This window comes from Phaethon aethereus (assembly GCF_964289735.1).
Source record: "Phaethon aethereus genome assembly, contig: HAP1_SCAFFOLD_591, whole genome shotgun sequence".
Lineage (NCBI taxonomy): Eukaryota > Metazoa > Chordata > Aves > Phaethontiformes > Phaethontidae > Phaethon > Phaethon aethereus.
The window spans coordinates 12,655-27,673 of record NW_028114334.1 but is presented as its reverse complement, the minus strand read 5'-3'; the positions used below and the strand labels follow the sequence as shown (position 1 = coordinate 27,673).

General features: G+C 71.9%; 1 protein-coding gene across 1 annotated transcript; it reads right to left on the bottom strand.

Moving 5' to 3' along the window:
• Window positions 1-331: 331 nt before the first annotated feature.
• Window positions 332-14,637, bottom strand: LOC309416088 (protein kinase C gamma type-like; the record flags this gene model as incomplete). The annotated part of the gene is made up of 8 exons (XM_082015666.1): window positions 332-419; window positions 2,180-2,314; window positions 4,267-4,423; window positions 6,497-6,628; window positions 9,866-9,977; window positions 11,477-11,559; window positions 13,281-13,312; window positions 14,474-14,637. Coding segments are annotated over 8 exons (903 nt in total), but the record flags the coding sequence as incomplete, so codon positions are not given.
• Window positions 14,638-15,019: the final 382 nt, after the last annotated feature.

The window sequence follows — 15,019 nt, the reverse complement described above, 5'->3', positions numbered from 1 at the left end:
GGGGGTCCCGGGGGGTCTTGGGGCTGTTGGAGGTCCCAGGGAGTCCTGGGGGGTTTGGGGGTCCCGGGGGGGTTTGGGGGGTCCCAGGGTTGTCCCAGGGGGTCCCGGGGGGTGTTGGAGGTCCTGGGAGGTCCCAGGGGGTCCCGGGGGGTCCCGAGGGGTGTTGGGGGTCCCGGGGGGGTTTGGGGGGGTTGGGGGTCCCGGGGGGTCCTGGAGGGTTTGGGGGGTCCCAGGGTTGTCCCAGGGGGTCCCGGGGGGTGTTGGAGGTCCTGGGAGGTCCCAGGGGGTCCCGGGGGGGTTTGGGGGGGTTGGGGGTCCCGGGGGGTCTCACCTCGAACTTGGGCCGCAGGCCGCAGTCGTCGGTGTCGGCCACGGGCACGTTGTAGTACTCGCCCTCCTCCTGGTTCAGCAACTTGAACCTGGGGCGGGGGGCCAGGGGGGGCCATGGGGGGGGCCATGGGGGGCCATGGGGGGACCGGGGGGGCCGAGGGGGGCTGGGGGGCCACGGAGGGGGCCGGGGGGGGGCCGGGGGAGGCCGGGGGGGGCTGGGGGGCCATGGGGCACCATGGGGGGGGCCATGGGGGGCTGGGGGGGCAGGGGGCACCATGGGGGGGGTCATGGGGGGCTGGGGGGCCATGGGGCACCATGGGGGGGGCCATGGGGGGCTGGGGGGGCAGGGGGCACCATGGGGGGGGCCATGGGGGGCAGGGGGTGCCGGGGGGGCCATGGGGGGTGGGGGGACTCTGGGGGGCGGGGGAGCCAGGGGGTCATGGGGCGCTATGGGGGAGGGGGCCATGGGGGGCCATGGGGGTGTGGGGGGGGCGGGGGGTGCCGGGGGGGGCTATGGGGGTCCGGGGGGGCATGTGGGGTTTTGCAGGGGGTCCCCGTGCAAGATCCTCGTGCGAGGCCCCGTGCGAGACACACCCCCACCCCCCACCCCCCGCCATGAGGGTCCCCATGCGAGACCGGGGGTCTCCACGCAAGCCCCCCCCCCAGTGCGAGGCGGGAGGTGCCTGTGCGAGGCCCTCGTGCAAGGTCCCCGTGCAAAGGGGTCCCCATGCAAAGGGATCCCCCTCCAACCCCCCCGTGCGAGACCCCCGTGCAAAAAAACCCCACCCAAGCCCCTGCCAGGCCCCCGTGTGAGTCCCCGTGCAAGGCAGGAGGTCCCCGTGCAAGTTCCCCGTGCAAGGCCCCATGTAAGATCCCCGTGCAAGGTCCTGGTGCGAGGCCCTGTGCAAGGTCCCCGTGCAAGGTCCCAGTGCCAGGCAGGAAGTCCCCGTGCAAGGTGCCTGTGTGGGTCCCCGTGCAAGTCCCCGTGCAAGGTCCCCGTGTGAGGTCCCTGTGCAAGGCAGGAGGTCGCCGTGCAAGGTCCCCGTGCGAGGCCCCGTGCAAGATCCCTGTGCAAGGCAGGAGGTCCCTGTGCAAGGCAGGAGGTCCCCGTGCAAGTCCCCGTGCAAGGTCCCCGTGTGAGGTCCCTGTGCAAGGCAGGAGGTCGCCGTGCAAGGTCCCCGTGCGAGGCCCCGTGCAAGATCCCTGTGCAAGGCAGGAGGTCCCTGTGCAAGGCAGGAGGTCCCCGTGCAAGTCCCCGTGCAAGGTCCCCGTGTGAGGTCCCTGTGCAAGGCAGGAGGTCGCCGTGCAAGGTCCCCGTGCGAGGCCCCGTGCAAGATCCCTGTGCAAGGCAGGAGGTCCCTGTGCAAGGCAGGAGGTCCCCGTGCAAGGTCCCCGTGCAAGATCCCGTGCGAGGCAGGAGGTCCCCGTGCGAGGCCCCGTGCAAGATCCCCGTGCAAGGCAGGAGGTCCCCGTGCGAGGCCCCGTGCAAGATCCCCGTGCGAGGCAGGAGGTCCCCGTGTGAGGTCCCCGTGCAAGATCCCCGTGCGAGGCAGGAGGTCCCTGTGCGAGGCCCCGTGCAAGGTCCCCATGCAAGGCAGGAGGTCCCCGTGCGAGGTCCCCGTGCGAGCCCCGTGCGAGGCAGGAGGTCCCCGTGCGAGGTCCCCGTGTGAGGTCCCCGTGCAAAGCAGGAGGTCCCCGTGCAAGGTCCCCGTGCGAGGCAGGAGGTCCCCGTGTGAGGTCCCCGTGCGAGCCCCGTGCGAGGCAGGAGGTCCCCGTGTGAGGTCCCCGTGCAAAGCAGGAGGTCCCCGTGCGAGGTCCCCGTGCGAGCCCCGTGCGAGGCGGCGCTCACCAGCCGTCCACGCGGCCCTTGAGCAGCTCGGCCACGCCGAAGCTCATGGCGCCCATGAAGTCGTTGCGCGACGTGCGGTCCCAGTCCCACACCTCCACCGACAGCCGCCGCTCCGCGTCGCCGGGCCGCAGCGCGCTGCGTGCGACACGCGCTGGTGCCGCGCCCGCGCCTCCCCCCCTTCCCCTCCCCGCCGCCCCGGCGCGCGGCCCTCGCGCGCGCGACCCTCGTGCGCGACCCTCGTGCGCGACCCTCGTGTGTGACCCTCGTGCTCGACGCTCGTGCGCGCGACACTCGTGAGTGACCCTGGTGCGCGCGCGACCCTCGTGCTCGACCCTCGTGCTCGACCCTCGTGTGCGACCCTCGCGCACGCGACCCTCGTGTGCGACCCTCGTGCGTGCGACACTCGTGAGTGACCCTGGAGCGCGCGCGACCCTCGTGCGCGACCCTCGTGTGTGACCCTCGCGTGCGACCCTCGCGCGCGCGACCCTCGTGCGCGACCCTCGTGCGCGACCCTCGCGCGCGCGACCCTCGTGCTCAACCCTCGCGCGCGCGACCCTCGTGCTCGACCCTCGTGCGCGACCCTCGTGCGCGACCCTCGTGCGCGACCCTCGTGTGTGACCCTCGTGTGCGACCCTCGCGCGCGCGACCCTCGTGCTCGACCCTCGTGCGCGACCCTCGTGTGTGACCCTCGTGTGCGACCCTCGCGCTCAACCCTCGCGCGCGCGACCCTCGTGCTCGACCCTCGTGCGCGACCCTCGTGTGCGACCCTCGTGTGCGACCCTCGCGCGCGCGACCCTCGTGCGCGACCCTCGTGCGTGACCCTCGTGTGCGACCCTCGCGCGCGCGACCCTCGTGCTCGACCCTCGTGCGCAACCCTCGTGCGTGACCCTTGTGCTCGACCCTCGTGCGCGCGACACTCGTGAGTGACCCTGGTGCGCGCGCGACCCTCGTGCGCGACCCTCGTGTGCGACCCTCGTGTGCGACCCTCGCGCGCGACCCTCGTGCGTGACCCTCGTGCTCGACCCTCGTGTGCGACCCTCGTGCGCGCGACACTCGTGCGTGACCCTCCTGCGTGACCCTTGTGCGCACGACCCTCGTGTGTGACCCTCATGCGCGCGACACTCGTGTGTGACCCTCGTGCGTGACCCTCGTGCGCGCGACATTCGTGCGTGTGACCACGGATTCGCACGAGGGTTTGCACGAAGCTTTGAGTGGGGGCTCGTGGGCGCGGGTTCGCGGGCGGGGGTTCACGTGGGGGTTCACACGAGGGGGCTTGCACAAGGGGGCTCGCACGAGGGCTCACACGGGGGCTCACACAAGGGCTCGCACGAGGGGACTCACACGGGGGCTCACACGACGGCTCACACGGGGGCTCGCACGGGGGCTCACACGACGGCTCACACGACGGCTCACACGAGGGCTCACGGGGGGGCTCACACGGGGGGGCTCACACGAGGGCTCACACGAGGGCTCACACGGGGGCTCACACGACGGCTCACACGAGGGCTCACACGAGGGCTCACACGACGGCTCACACGGGGGCTCACACTGGGGCTCGCATGGGGGTTCACACGATGGCTGACACGGGGGCTCACACGAGGGCTCACACGACGGCTCACACGAGGGCTCACACGAAGGCTCACACGGGGGCTCGCACGGGGGCTCACATGACGGCTCACACGACGGCTCACACGAGGGCTCACACGAGGGCTCACACGGGGGCTCACACGAGGGCTCACACGAGGGGGCTCACACGAGGGCTCACACGAGGGCTCGCACGGGGGCTCACACGAGGGCTCACACGGGGGCTCACATGAGGGGGCTCACACGACGGCTCACACGACGGCTCGCACAGGGGCTCACACAGGGGCTCACACGAGGGGGCTCACACGAGGGCTCGCACGGGGGCTCACATGAGGGCTCGCACGAGGGCTCACAGGAGGGTTCACACAAGGGCTCACACGAGGACTCACACGGGGGCTCACACGAGGGGGCTCACACGAGGGCTCACACGAGGGGGCTCACACGACGGCTCACATGAGGGGGCTCGCACGGGGGCTCGCACGAGGGCTCGCACGAGGGCTCACAAGAGGAAGGCCTCGTTCCAGACGGGGTTGAGGGTGGCCTTCACCGTCCGCGTCTTCTGCTTGGAGACGTTCTTGGGGTCGGGGATCAGCTTCAGCTTCACGTAGGGGTCCGAGAGCCCGTTGGGGTCCATGGGGATCAGGTTCCGCGCCTCCCCCACTGCGCGGCACCCGGGCGTCGGCGCCGGCGCGCCCACCCGGGGGCCCGCGGCCGGGAGACCCCCACCCAGGGGACCCGGGGGCTGGGGGGGGGCGGGAGACGCCACCCAGGGGACCCGGGGGCTGGGGGGGGGCGGGAGACGCCACCCAGGGGACCCATGGGTTGGGGGGGGGGGGGCGGGAGGCCAGGAGACCCCACCCAGGGGACCCATGGGGGAGGCCGGGAGACCCCACCCAGGGGACCCGGGGGCTGGGGGGGGGTCCGGGAGACCCCACCCAGGGGACCCGTGGGCTGGGGGGGGGGAGGCCGGGAGACCCCACCCAGGGGACCCGGGGGTTGGGGTGGGGGGAGGCCGGGAGACCCCCAACCAGGGGACTCATGGGCTGGGGGAGGGGGGAGGCTGGGAGACCCCCACCCAGGGGACCTGGGGGCGGGGGGGGGGGCGGGAGACCCCCACCCAGGGGACCCGGGGGCTGGGGGAGGCGTGGCCGGGAGACCCCACCCAGGGGACCCATGGGGGAGGCCGGGAGACCCCACCCAGGGGACCCGTGGGCTGGGGGGGGGGAGGCCGGGAGACCCCACCCAGGGGACCCGGGGGTTGGGGTGGGGGGAGGCCGGGAGACCCCCAACCAGGGGACTCATGGGCTGGGGGAGGGGGGAGGCTGGGAGACCCCACCCAGGGGACCCGGGGGCTGGGGGGGGGTCCGGGAGACGCCACCCAGGGGACCCATGGGTTGGGGGGGGGGGCGGGAGGCCAGGAGACCCCACCCAGGGGATCCGTGGGCTGGGGGAGGGGGGGAGGCTGGGAGACCCCACCCAGGGGACCCGTGGGCTCGGGGTGGGGGGCGTGGGTGGCCGGGAGACCCCACCCAGGGGACTCGTGGGCTGGGGTGGGGGGGAGGCCGGGAGACCCCACCCAGGGGACCCGTGGGCTGGGGGGGGGGGAGGCCAGGAGACCCCCACCCAGGGGACCCGTGGGCTGGGGGTGGGGGGCGTGGGTGGCCAGGAGACCCCCACCCAGGGGACCCATGGGACCAGGGGCAGGGCCAGCATCTGGGAGACCCCCACCCAAGGGACTCACGAGCTGGGGGGGGCAGGTGTCTGGGAGACCCCCACCCAGGGGGCCCAGGGGGTGTCCCCAGGTGTTTTGGGGGGGTCCCGGGGGGTCTGGGGGTCCCCGGGTGTGTTGGGGAGGGACCCGGGGGTCTGTGGGAGGAGGGGGATCCCCAGGTGTTTTGGGGGGTCCCCGGGGGGTCTGGGGGGGGTCCCCAGTTGTCTTGAGGGGGCCCCGGGGGTCTTTGGGGGAGTCCTCAGGTGTTTTGGGGGGGTCACAGGGGGTCTCGGGGGGGGTCCCCAGGGGTTTGGGGGGGCCCCGGAGGGTCTGGGGGGGGTGCCCAGGTGTTTTGGGGGGTCTGGGGGGGGTCCCCAGGGGATGGGGGGGCCCCGGAGGGTCTGGGGAGGGTCCCCAGGTGTGTTGGGGGGCCTGGGAGGTCTGGAGGGGGTCCCCGAGTGTTTGGGGGGGACCCGGGGGTCTTTGGGGGGGATCCCCAGGGGTTTGGGGGGGCCCCGGGGGGTCTGGGGGGGTCTCCAGGTGTTTTGGGGGGGCCCCGGAGGGTCTGGGGGGTGTCCCCAGGTGTTTTGGGGGGCCTGGGGGGTCTGGGCGGGGGTCCCCAGGGGTTTGGGGGGGCCCCGGGGGTCTGTGGGGCGGGTCCTCAGGTGTTTTTGGGGGCTTGGGGGGTCTGGGGGGGTCCCCGAGTGTTTGGGGGGGGACCCCGGGGGTCTTTGGGGGGGATCCCCAGGTGTGTTGGGAAGGGACCCAGGGGGTCTGGGTGGGGTCCCCCGGTATTTGGGGGGGCCCGGGGGGTCTGTGGGGGGAGGGGGATCCCCAGCTGTTTGGGGGGGTCTGTGGGGGGTCCCCCGGTATATGGGGGGCTGGGGGGTCTGTGGGAGGGTCCCCAGGTGTTTTGGGGGGTCCCGGGGGGTCTGGGGAGGGACCCGGGGGGTCTGTGGGGGGAGGGGGACCCGCAGGGGTTTGGGGGGGTCCGGGGGGGTCCCCCGGGCGGGGGGGGGTACCGGTGACGTGGAGCTGCTCCCCCGGCAGCGCCTGGATGCGCAGCTGCAGGCGGCCGCGGCGCTCGGTGTGGTCGACGCCGCAGAGGCTGGGGACGCTCTGGACGCAGCGCTTGTGCACGTTCATCTCGCAGCCTGCGCGGCCGCGCACGCGCATCGCACGGGCACCGCACGGGCACCGCACGCGCATCGCACGGGCAGCACGCGCACCGCACGGGCACCGCACGGGCAGCACGCGCATCGCACGGGCACCGCACGGGCACCGCACGGGCAGCACGCGCATCGCACGCGCATCGCATGGGCAGCACGCGCATCGCACGCGCATCGCACGGGCACCGCACGGGCACCGCACGGGCAGCACGCGCATCGCACGGGCACCGCACGGGCACCGCACGGGCAGCACGCGCATCGCACGCGCATCGCACGGGCACCGCACGGGCAGCACGCGCATCGCACGGGCACCGCACGGGCAGCACGCGCATCGCACGCGCATCGCACGGGCACCGCACGGGCACCGCACGGGCAGCACGCGCATCGCACGCGCATCGCACGGGCACCGCACGGGCACCGCACGGGCAGCACGTGCATCGCACGGGCACCACACGGGCACCGCACGGGCAGCACGCGCATCGCACGGGCATCGCACGGGCACCGCACGGGCATCGCACGGGCACCGCACGGGCAGCACACGCATCGCACGCGCATCGCACGGGCACCGCACGGGCAGCACGCACATCGCACGGGCATCGCATGGGCAGCACGCGCATCGCACGCGCATCGCACGGGCACCGCACGGGCAGCACGCGCATCGCACGCGCATCGCACGGGCACCACACGCGCATCGCACGGGCACCGCACGCGCAGCATGCGCATCGCACGGGCACCGCACGGGCACCGCACGGGCACCGCACACACATCGCACGCGCATCGCACGGGCACTGCACGGGCAGCACGCGCATCACACGGGCACCGCACGCGCAGCACGCGCACCGCACGCGCATCGCACGGGCACTGCACGTGCAGCACGCGCACCGCACACACATCGCACGGGCACCGCACGGGCACCGCACGTGCAGCACGCGCATCGCACGCGCAGCACGCGCAGCACGGGCACCGCACGGGCATTGCCTCGAACACCGCACGGGCACCGCACGCGCATCGCATGGGCATCGCACGGGCATCGCCTCGAACACAAATCACACGCACATCGCACGGGCACCGCACGGGCAGCACGCGCATCGCACAGGCATCGCACGCGCATCGCACACGCATCACACGGGCATCGCACGGGCATCACACGCGCATCGCACGCACATCGCACGGGCATCGCACAGGCACTGCACGCGCATTGCACACTCACCGCACACGCATCGCATGGGCATCGCCTCGAACACACATCGCACGGGCACCGCACACGCATCGCGCACGCATCACATGCCCATCGCATGGGCACCACGTGTGCGGCGCACGCGCAGCACACACACATCGCATGCGCAGCGCGTGGGGCCGTGAACGCGCATCGGACACGCATCGCACACGCAGCGCAGGCAGCCGTGAACGTGCATCGCACGGGCGCCGCCTCAGCGCCTCGCACGCACAGCGCGCAGGCATCACACGGGGCCTCGAACGTGCGTCGCACGGGCCATCGCACGCGCATCACACGCGGCCTCGCGCGGGCGTCACACGCGCATCGCACACGCGCCGCCTTAGCGCCTCGCACGCGCAGCGCGCGGGCATCGAACGCGCCTCACATGGGGCATCGCGCAGGCGTCGCACGCACATCACACGTGGCCTCGCACGGGCGTTGCACACGCTTTGCACATGGCCTCACACGTGCGTCACACACAGCCTCGCACGTGCATCACATGCGGCCTCGCACGGGCGTCACACAAACTTCACACGTGGCCTTGCGCGGGCATCGCACGCAGCCTCACACGCGCGTCACACGCGGCCTTGCACGGGTGTCACACACACTTTGCACGCGGCGTCGCATGGGCGTCACATGGGGCATCGCACAGGCGTCACACACACTTCACACGTGGCCTCGCACGCACGTCACACGTGGCCTTGCTTGGGCGTCACACACGCGTCACACGCCTTGCACGCCCATCACATGTGGCCTCGCACGGGCGTCACACGCGCGTCGCACGGGGCCTCGCACGCACGTCACACACGGCCTCGCACAGGCGTCACACACACGTCACACGCGGCCTCGCACGGGTGTCACACGCGGCCTCACACGGGTGTCACACGCGGCCTCGCACGGGCGTCACACACACGTCACGCAGCCTCGCACGGGTGTCACACGGGGCCTCGCACGGGCGTCACACACACGTCACACGCGGCCTCGCACGGGCGTCACACGCGCTTCGCACGCGGCCTCGCACGGGCGTCACACACACGTCACACGCGGCCTCACACGGGTGTCACACGCGGCCTTGCATGGGTGTCACACAAACGTCACACGCGGCCTCGCACGGGTGTCACACGGGGCCTCGCACGGGCGTCACACACACGTCACACGCGGCCTCGCACGGGCATCACACACACGTCACACGCGGCCTCACACGGGCGTCACACACACGTCACACGCGGCCTCACACGGGCGTCACACGGGGCCTTGCACGGGCGTCACACACATGTCACACGGGGCCTCGCACGGGTGTCACACGGGGCCTCGCACGGGTGTCACACGGGGCCTTGCACGGGCGTCACACACATGTCACACGGGGCCTCGCACGGGTGTCACACACACATCACACGCGGCCTCGCACGGGTGTCACACGCGGCCTCGCACGGGTGTCACACAAACGTCACACGCGGCCTCGCACGGGTGTCACACGGGGCCTCGCACGGGCGTCACACACATGTCACACGGGGCCTCGCACGGGTGTCACACACACATCACACGCGGCCTCGCACGGGTGTCACACGGGGCCTCGCACGGGCGTCACACACACATCACACGCGGCCTCGCACGGGCGTCACACGCGCTTCGCACGCGGCCTCGCACGGGCGTCACACACACGTCACATGCGGCCTCACACGGGCGTCACACGCGGCCTCGCACGGGCGTCACACACATGTCACACGGGGCCTCGCACGGGTGTCACACACACATCACACGCGGCCTCACACGGGTGTCACACGCGGCCTCGCACGGGCGTCACCACACGTCACACGGGGCCTCGCACGGGCGTCACACGCGCTTCGCACGCGGCCTCGCACGGGCGTCACACGCGGCCTCGCACCCGCGTCCCACGCGTCGCCCACGGGCGTCGCGCCCCCCGCGCCCCCAGCCCTGGCGCGAGGGCCCCCCCTCCCCTCTCCCCCCCCCCCCCCCGCCGCCGCCCTCGTGCGTCGCACACTCACACGAGCACTTCATCCCCTGGTGCACGAGGCCGTAGAGCAGCGACCCGCAGTGATCGCAGAAGGTGGGGCTGCTGTAGCTGTGCAACTTGAACTTGTGCTTGTTCCGGGGGTCCTGCGGGGAGGGGGGGGGGGGCGGGGGGGCCCACGCGCGTGCGAGGGGATGGAGGGGGGGGGGAGGGGCGCAAAAATGGCCACCTCCTGGCGCCGGCACGCGCGCGCGTTCGTGTCTGTGTCCCTCCCCCCACCCAGATTTCAGGTCAAGGGCGCCCCGATCTGGGTCGCGGGGGGGGGGGGGAGGGGGGGGGGCTGGGGGGGGGCGGTTGGTAAAATTTAGCAGGAGGAATTGGGACGTGGGGGGGGGAGGGGGGGCGATAACACGCACGAGCCCTCCCCCACCCTAAAGGGAGCCCCAGGTTCTGGCCCCCCCCCCCCGTGAACCCGGGCGTCCAGCACCCCCCACTCGTGGCTCCCAGCCTCTGGGACCCCCCACCCGTGAACCCGGGCGTCCAGCACCCCCCACTCGTGGCTCCCAGCCTCTGGGACCCCCCACCCGTGAACCCGGGCGTCCAGCACCCCCCACCCGTGGCCCCTGGTGCCCGGGATCCCCCACTGGTGGACCCCAACATCCAGGACCCCCCACCCGTGGACTCAAGCATCTAGGACCCCCCACCCATGAACCCAGGCATCCGGGACACCCCCCCTGTGGACCCCGGGCTCTGCGACCCCCCCACACGTGGACCCCAGCCCCCGGGACCCCCCACCCATGACCCTCGCTACCTGGGACCCCCCCACCCGTGGACCCCAGCCCCCAGGACCCCCCCCAACCATGGACCCCAGCCTCCGGGACCCCCCACCCATAGCCCTCGCTACCTGGGACCCCCCCCACCCGTGGACCCAGCCTCTGGAACCGCCCACCCGTGGACCCCAGCCCCTGGGACCCCCCCACGCGTGGCCCCCGGTACTCCCCCACCCATGGACCCCAGCCCCCGGGACCCCCCACCCATGACCCGCGCTACCTGGGACCCCCCCACCCATGGACCCCAGCCCCCGGGACCCCCCCACGCATGGCCCCCGGTACTCCCCCACCCATGGACCCCAGCCCCTGGGACCCCCCACCCATGATCCTCGCTACCTGGGACCCCCCCACCCATGGACCCCAGCCCCCGGGACCCCCCACCCATGACCCGCACTGCCTGGGACCCCCCCACCCGTGGACCCCAGCCCCCGGGACCCCCCCACGCGTGGCCCCCGGTACTCCCCCACCCATGGACCCCAGCCCCTGGGACCCCCCACCCATGATCCTCGCTACCTGGGACCCCCCCACCCATGGACCCCAGCCCCCGGGACCCCCCACCCATGACCCGCACTGCCTGGGACCCCCCCACCCGTGGACCCCAGCCCCCGGGACCCCCCACGCGTGGCCCCCGGTACTCCCCCACCCATGGACCCCAGCCCCCGGGACCCCCCGCCCATGACCCGTGCTACCTGGGACTCCCCCACCCGTGGACCCAACCTCTGGAACCCCCCACCCGTGGACCCCAGCCCCCGGGACCCCCCACGCGTGGCCCCCGGTGCCGCCCCCCCCCCACGCGTGGGCCCCGGGACACTCACGTCGGTCTGTGGCCCCTTCCCCGCCCCCGGACACTCGAAGGTGACGAACTCATGGCAGCGCTTGTGCACCACGAAGCTGCAGACTGGGGGGGGGGGGGTCAGGGGGGACAGACCCCCCCCCCGACCCCCCAAAATACCCCCAGCCCCCCCCGACCTCAAACACCCCCCGTCCCCCCCATAACCCCAGGACCCCCCCCAAATCCCCCTCGGTAACCGCTTAGGACCCCCCCAAAAAATACCCCCGGACCCCAAATACCCCCAGGACCTCCCTAAATCCAGCCCCCCCCCCCGATCCCAAATACCCCCAGGACCCCCCCCCAAATACTCAGCCCCCCCAAATCTTCCCCCCCCCCCCGATTCCCCAAATCCCACCCGGGACCCCCAAATCCTCCCAGGGTCCCCCAAATATTTCCAAGACCCCCTCAAATACGCCCCTGACCCCCCCCGAGACCCCCCCCCGCGACCCCAAATATCCTTCCAGGGACCCCAAATTCTCCTTGAGACCCCCAAAATGCTCCCTGGGACCCCCCAAATATGGCCTGGGGTCCCAAAATAGCCCCCAGGAACCCCAAATTCCCCCCCCCGGGACCCCTAACCTCCCCCAGGGACACTCCCCCTCCCCGCCCCGAGAGCCCCAAATCCCACCAGGGACCCCCCCCCAAATCCCTTCGACCCCCACAAAATCCCCTCCGGGACCCCCTAAAAATCCCCCTGCCTGTTGCCTAGCAACCGCCATCGCTGCCAAGCAACGCTCGCCTGGCAACCGCCGGCCCCCCGCCTGTCAATCATCGCCTAGGCCACGCCCACACACCCCTCCCTGACACCCCCCCCCCGAGCGGGGGACCCAATTTCGGGGAGGGGGGGGGGGGGAGCTGAGAGGGGGTGCTATGGGTGCTGGGTAGGGGGCTGGGGGGGGTCCCTAGGGGGTCCCATGGGTGCTGGGGGGGTCCAATGGGTGCAGGGGGGGCATCTAGGGGGTCCCTAGGGTCCCTCATGGGTGCTGGGGGTCCCAGGGGTGCAGGGGGGATCTAGGGGGTCCCTGGGGTCCCTCATGGGTGCTGGGAGTCCCAGGGGTGCAGGGGGGATCTAGGGGGTCCCTGGGGTCCCCATGGGTGTTGGGGAGGTCCAATGGGTGCAGGGGGGGATCTAGGGGGTCCCTGAGGTCCCTCATGGGTGTTGGGGAGGTCCAATGGGTGCAGGGGGGATCTAGGGGGTCCCTGGGGTCCCCCAAGGGTGCTGGGGGTCCCAGGGGTGCAGGGGGGATCTAGGGAGTCCCTGGGGTCCCTCATGGGTGCTGGGGGTGTCCAATGGGTGCAGGGGGCATCTAGGGGGTCCCTCATGGGCGCTGGGGGGGTCCAATGGGTGCAGGGGGGATCTAGGGGGTCCCTAGGGTCCCCCATGGGTGCTGGGAGGTCCAATGGGTGCAGGGGGGCATCTAGGGGGTCCCTGGGGTCCCTCATGGGTGCTGGGGGTCCCAGGGGTGCAGGGGGGATCTAGGGGGTCCCTGAGGTCCCTCATGGATGTTGGGGAGATCCAATGGGTGCAGGGGGGGCATCTAGGGGGTCCCTGGGGTCCCTCATGGGTGCTGGGGGGGTCCAATGGGTGCGGGGGGGATCTAGGGGTCCCTGGGGTCCCCCATTGGTGTTGGGGAGGTCCAATGGGTGCAGGGGGGGCATCTAGGGGGTCCCTGGGGTCCCCCATGGGTGCTGGGGGTCCCAGGGGTGCAGGGGGAATCTAGGGGGTCCCTGGGGTCTCCATGGGTGCTGGGGGTCCCAGGGGTGCAGGGGGGTCCGGGGGGGCTCACCCATGCACTGCAGACCCTGCTTCCCGATGCCCCTGGGGAGGAGAGCAGCGCCGTCAGCCCACGGGTGTCACGAGCGGCCCCGGCCTCAGCGAGCACCCGGACACCCGGGTGCATGGGTCTGTGGGGTGCACTTGACCTCGACACTGGGGTCCCTGGGGTCCACGTGTCCCGGACACCAGGGTCCCTGGGATCAGCTTGACCTTGACACTGGGCTCCATGGGGTCTACTTGACCTGGACACTTAGATCTACGGGGTCTGCATGACCTGGGTGCCTGGGTCCATGGGTCCCTGGGGTCTACTTGACCTTGACTCCTGGGTCCATGGGTCCCTGTGGTCACGTATCTCAGACATCCAGGTCCCTGGGCTCAACTTGACCTTGACACTGGGCTCCATGGGGTCTACTTGCCCTGGACACCTAAATCTATGGGGTCTGCATGACCTTGACTGCTGGGTCCATGGGTCCCTGGGGTCCATGGGTCCTGGATGCCCGGGTCCCTGGGCTCGACTTGACCTTGACACTGGCCTCCATGGGGTCTACTTGACCTGGGCACCTGGGTCTGCAGGGTCTGCATGACCTGGACGCCTGGGTCCATGGGACCCGGGGCTCCACTTGCCCCTGACCGCTGTATCCATGGGGTCTACTTGACCTTGACTGCAGGGTCCATGGGTCCCTGGGGTCCACTTGCCCCTGACTGCTGGGTCCATGGGTCCCTGGGGTCCATGGGTCCTGGATGCCCGGGTCCCTGGGCTCGACTTGACCTTGACACTGGCCTCCATGGGGTCTACTTGACCTGGGCACCTGGGTCTGCAGGGTCTGCATGACCTGGACGCCTGGGTCCATGGGACCCGGGGCTCCACTTGCCCCTGACCGCTGTATCCATGGGGTCTACTTGACCTTGACTGCAGGGTCCATGGGTCCCTGGGGTCCACTTGCCCCTGACTGCTGGGTCCATGGGTCCCTGGGGTTCACATATCCCAGACACCCAGGTCCCTGGGCTCAACTTGACCTTGACACCGGGCTCCATGGGGTCTACTTGCCCTGGACACCTGGGTCTGCATGACCTGGACGCCTGGGTCCATGGGACCCCGGGCTCCACTTGCCCCTGGCTGCTGGGTCCATGGGGTCTACTTGACCTTGACTGCTGGGTCCATGGGTCCCTGGGGCCCACCTGCCCCCCGCGCGGGGGCCTCACCAGATGAAGTCGGTGCAGTGGCTGCAGAAGGTCGGTTGCTTGAAGAAGCGGGCGGTGAAGCGGTGGCTCTTCACCTCGTGCACCACCTTGTGCCGCAGGGCCCCGCGGCGGCAGAAGAGCGGCCGCCCCGCCCCACGCTCCCCCTCCGGCCCCGCCAGCGCCATCCGACCCACGGAGCGACCCACGGACAGACCCACGGACGGACCCACGGACGCGGGCTGCGGGGACGGAGAGGGGTGGCGGCGGGTGGGAGAGCGCCGGCGGGGGAGCACAGGGAGAAGGAGGGGGGGGGCGCGGATGGACCCACAGACAGACCCACGGACGTGTGGAGGGACCCACAGACAGACCCACGGAGAAGTGGATGGACCCACAGACGCACGGATGGAGATGCAGAGGCACGGAGGGACCCACAGACAGACCCACGGACGTGTGGAGGGACCCACAGACAAGACCCACGGGAGCATGGACGGACCCACGGACGTGTGGAGGGACCCACAGACAGACCCACGGAGAAGTGGATGGACCCACAGACGCACGGATGGAGAT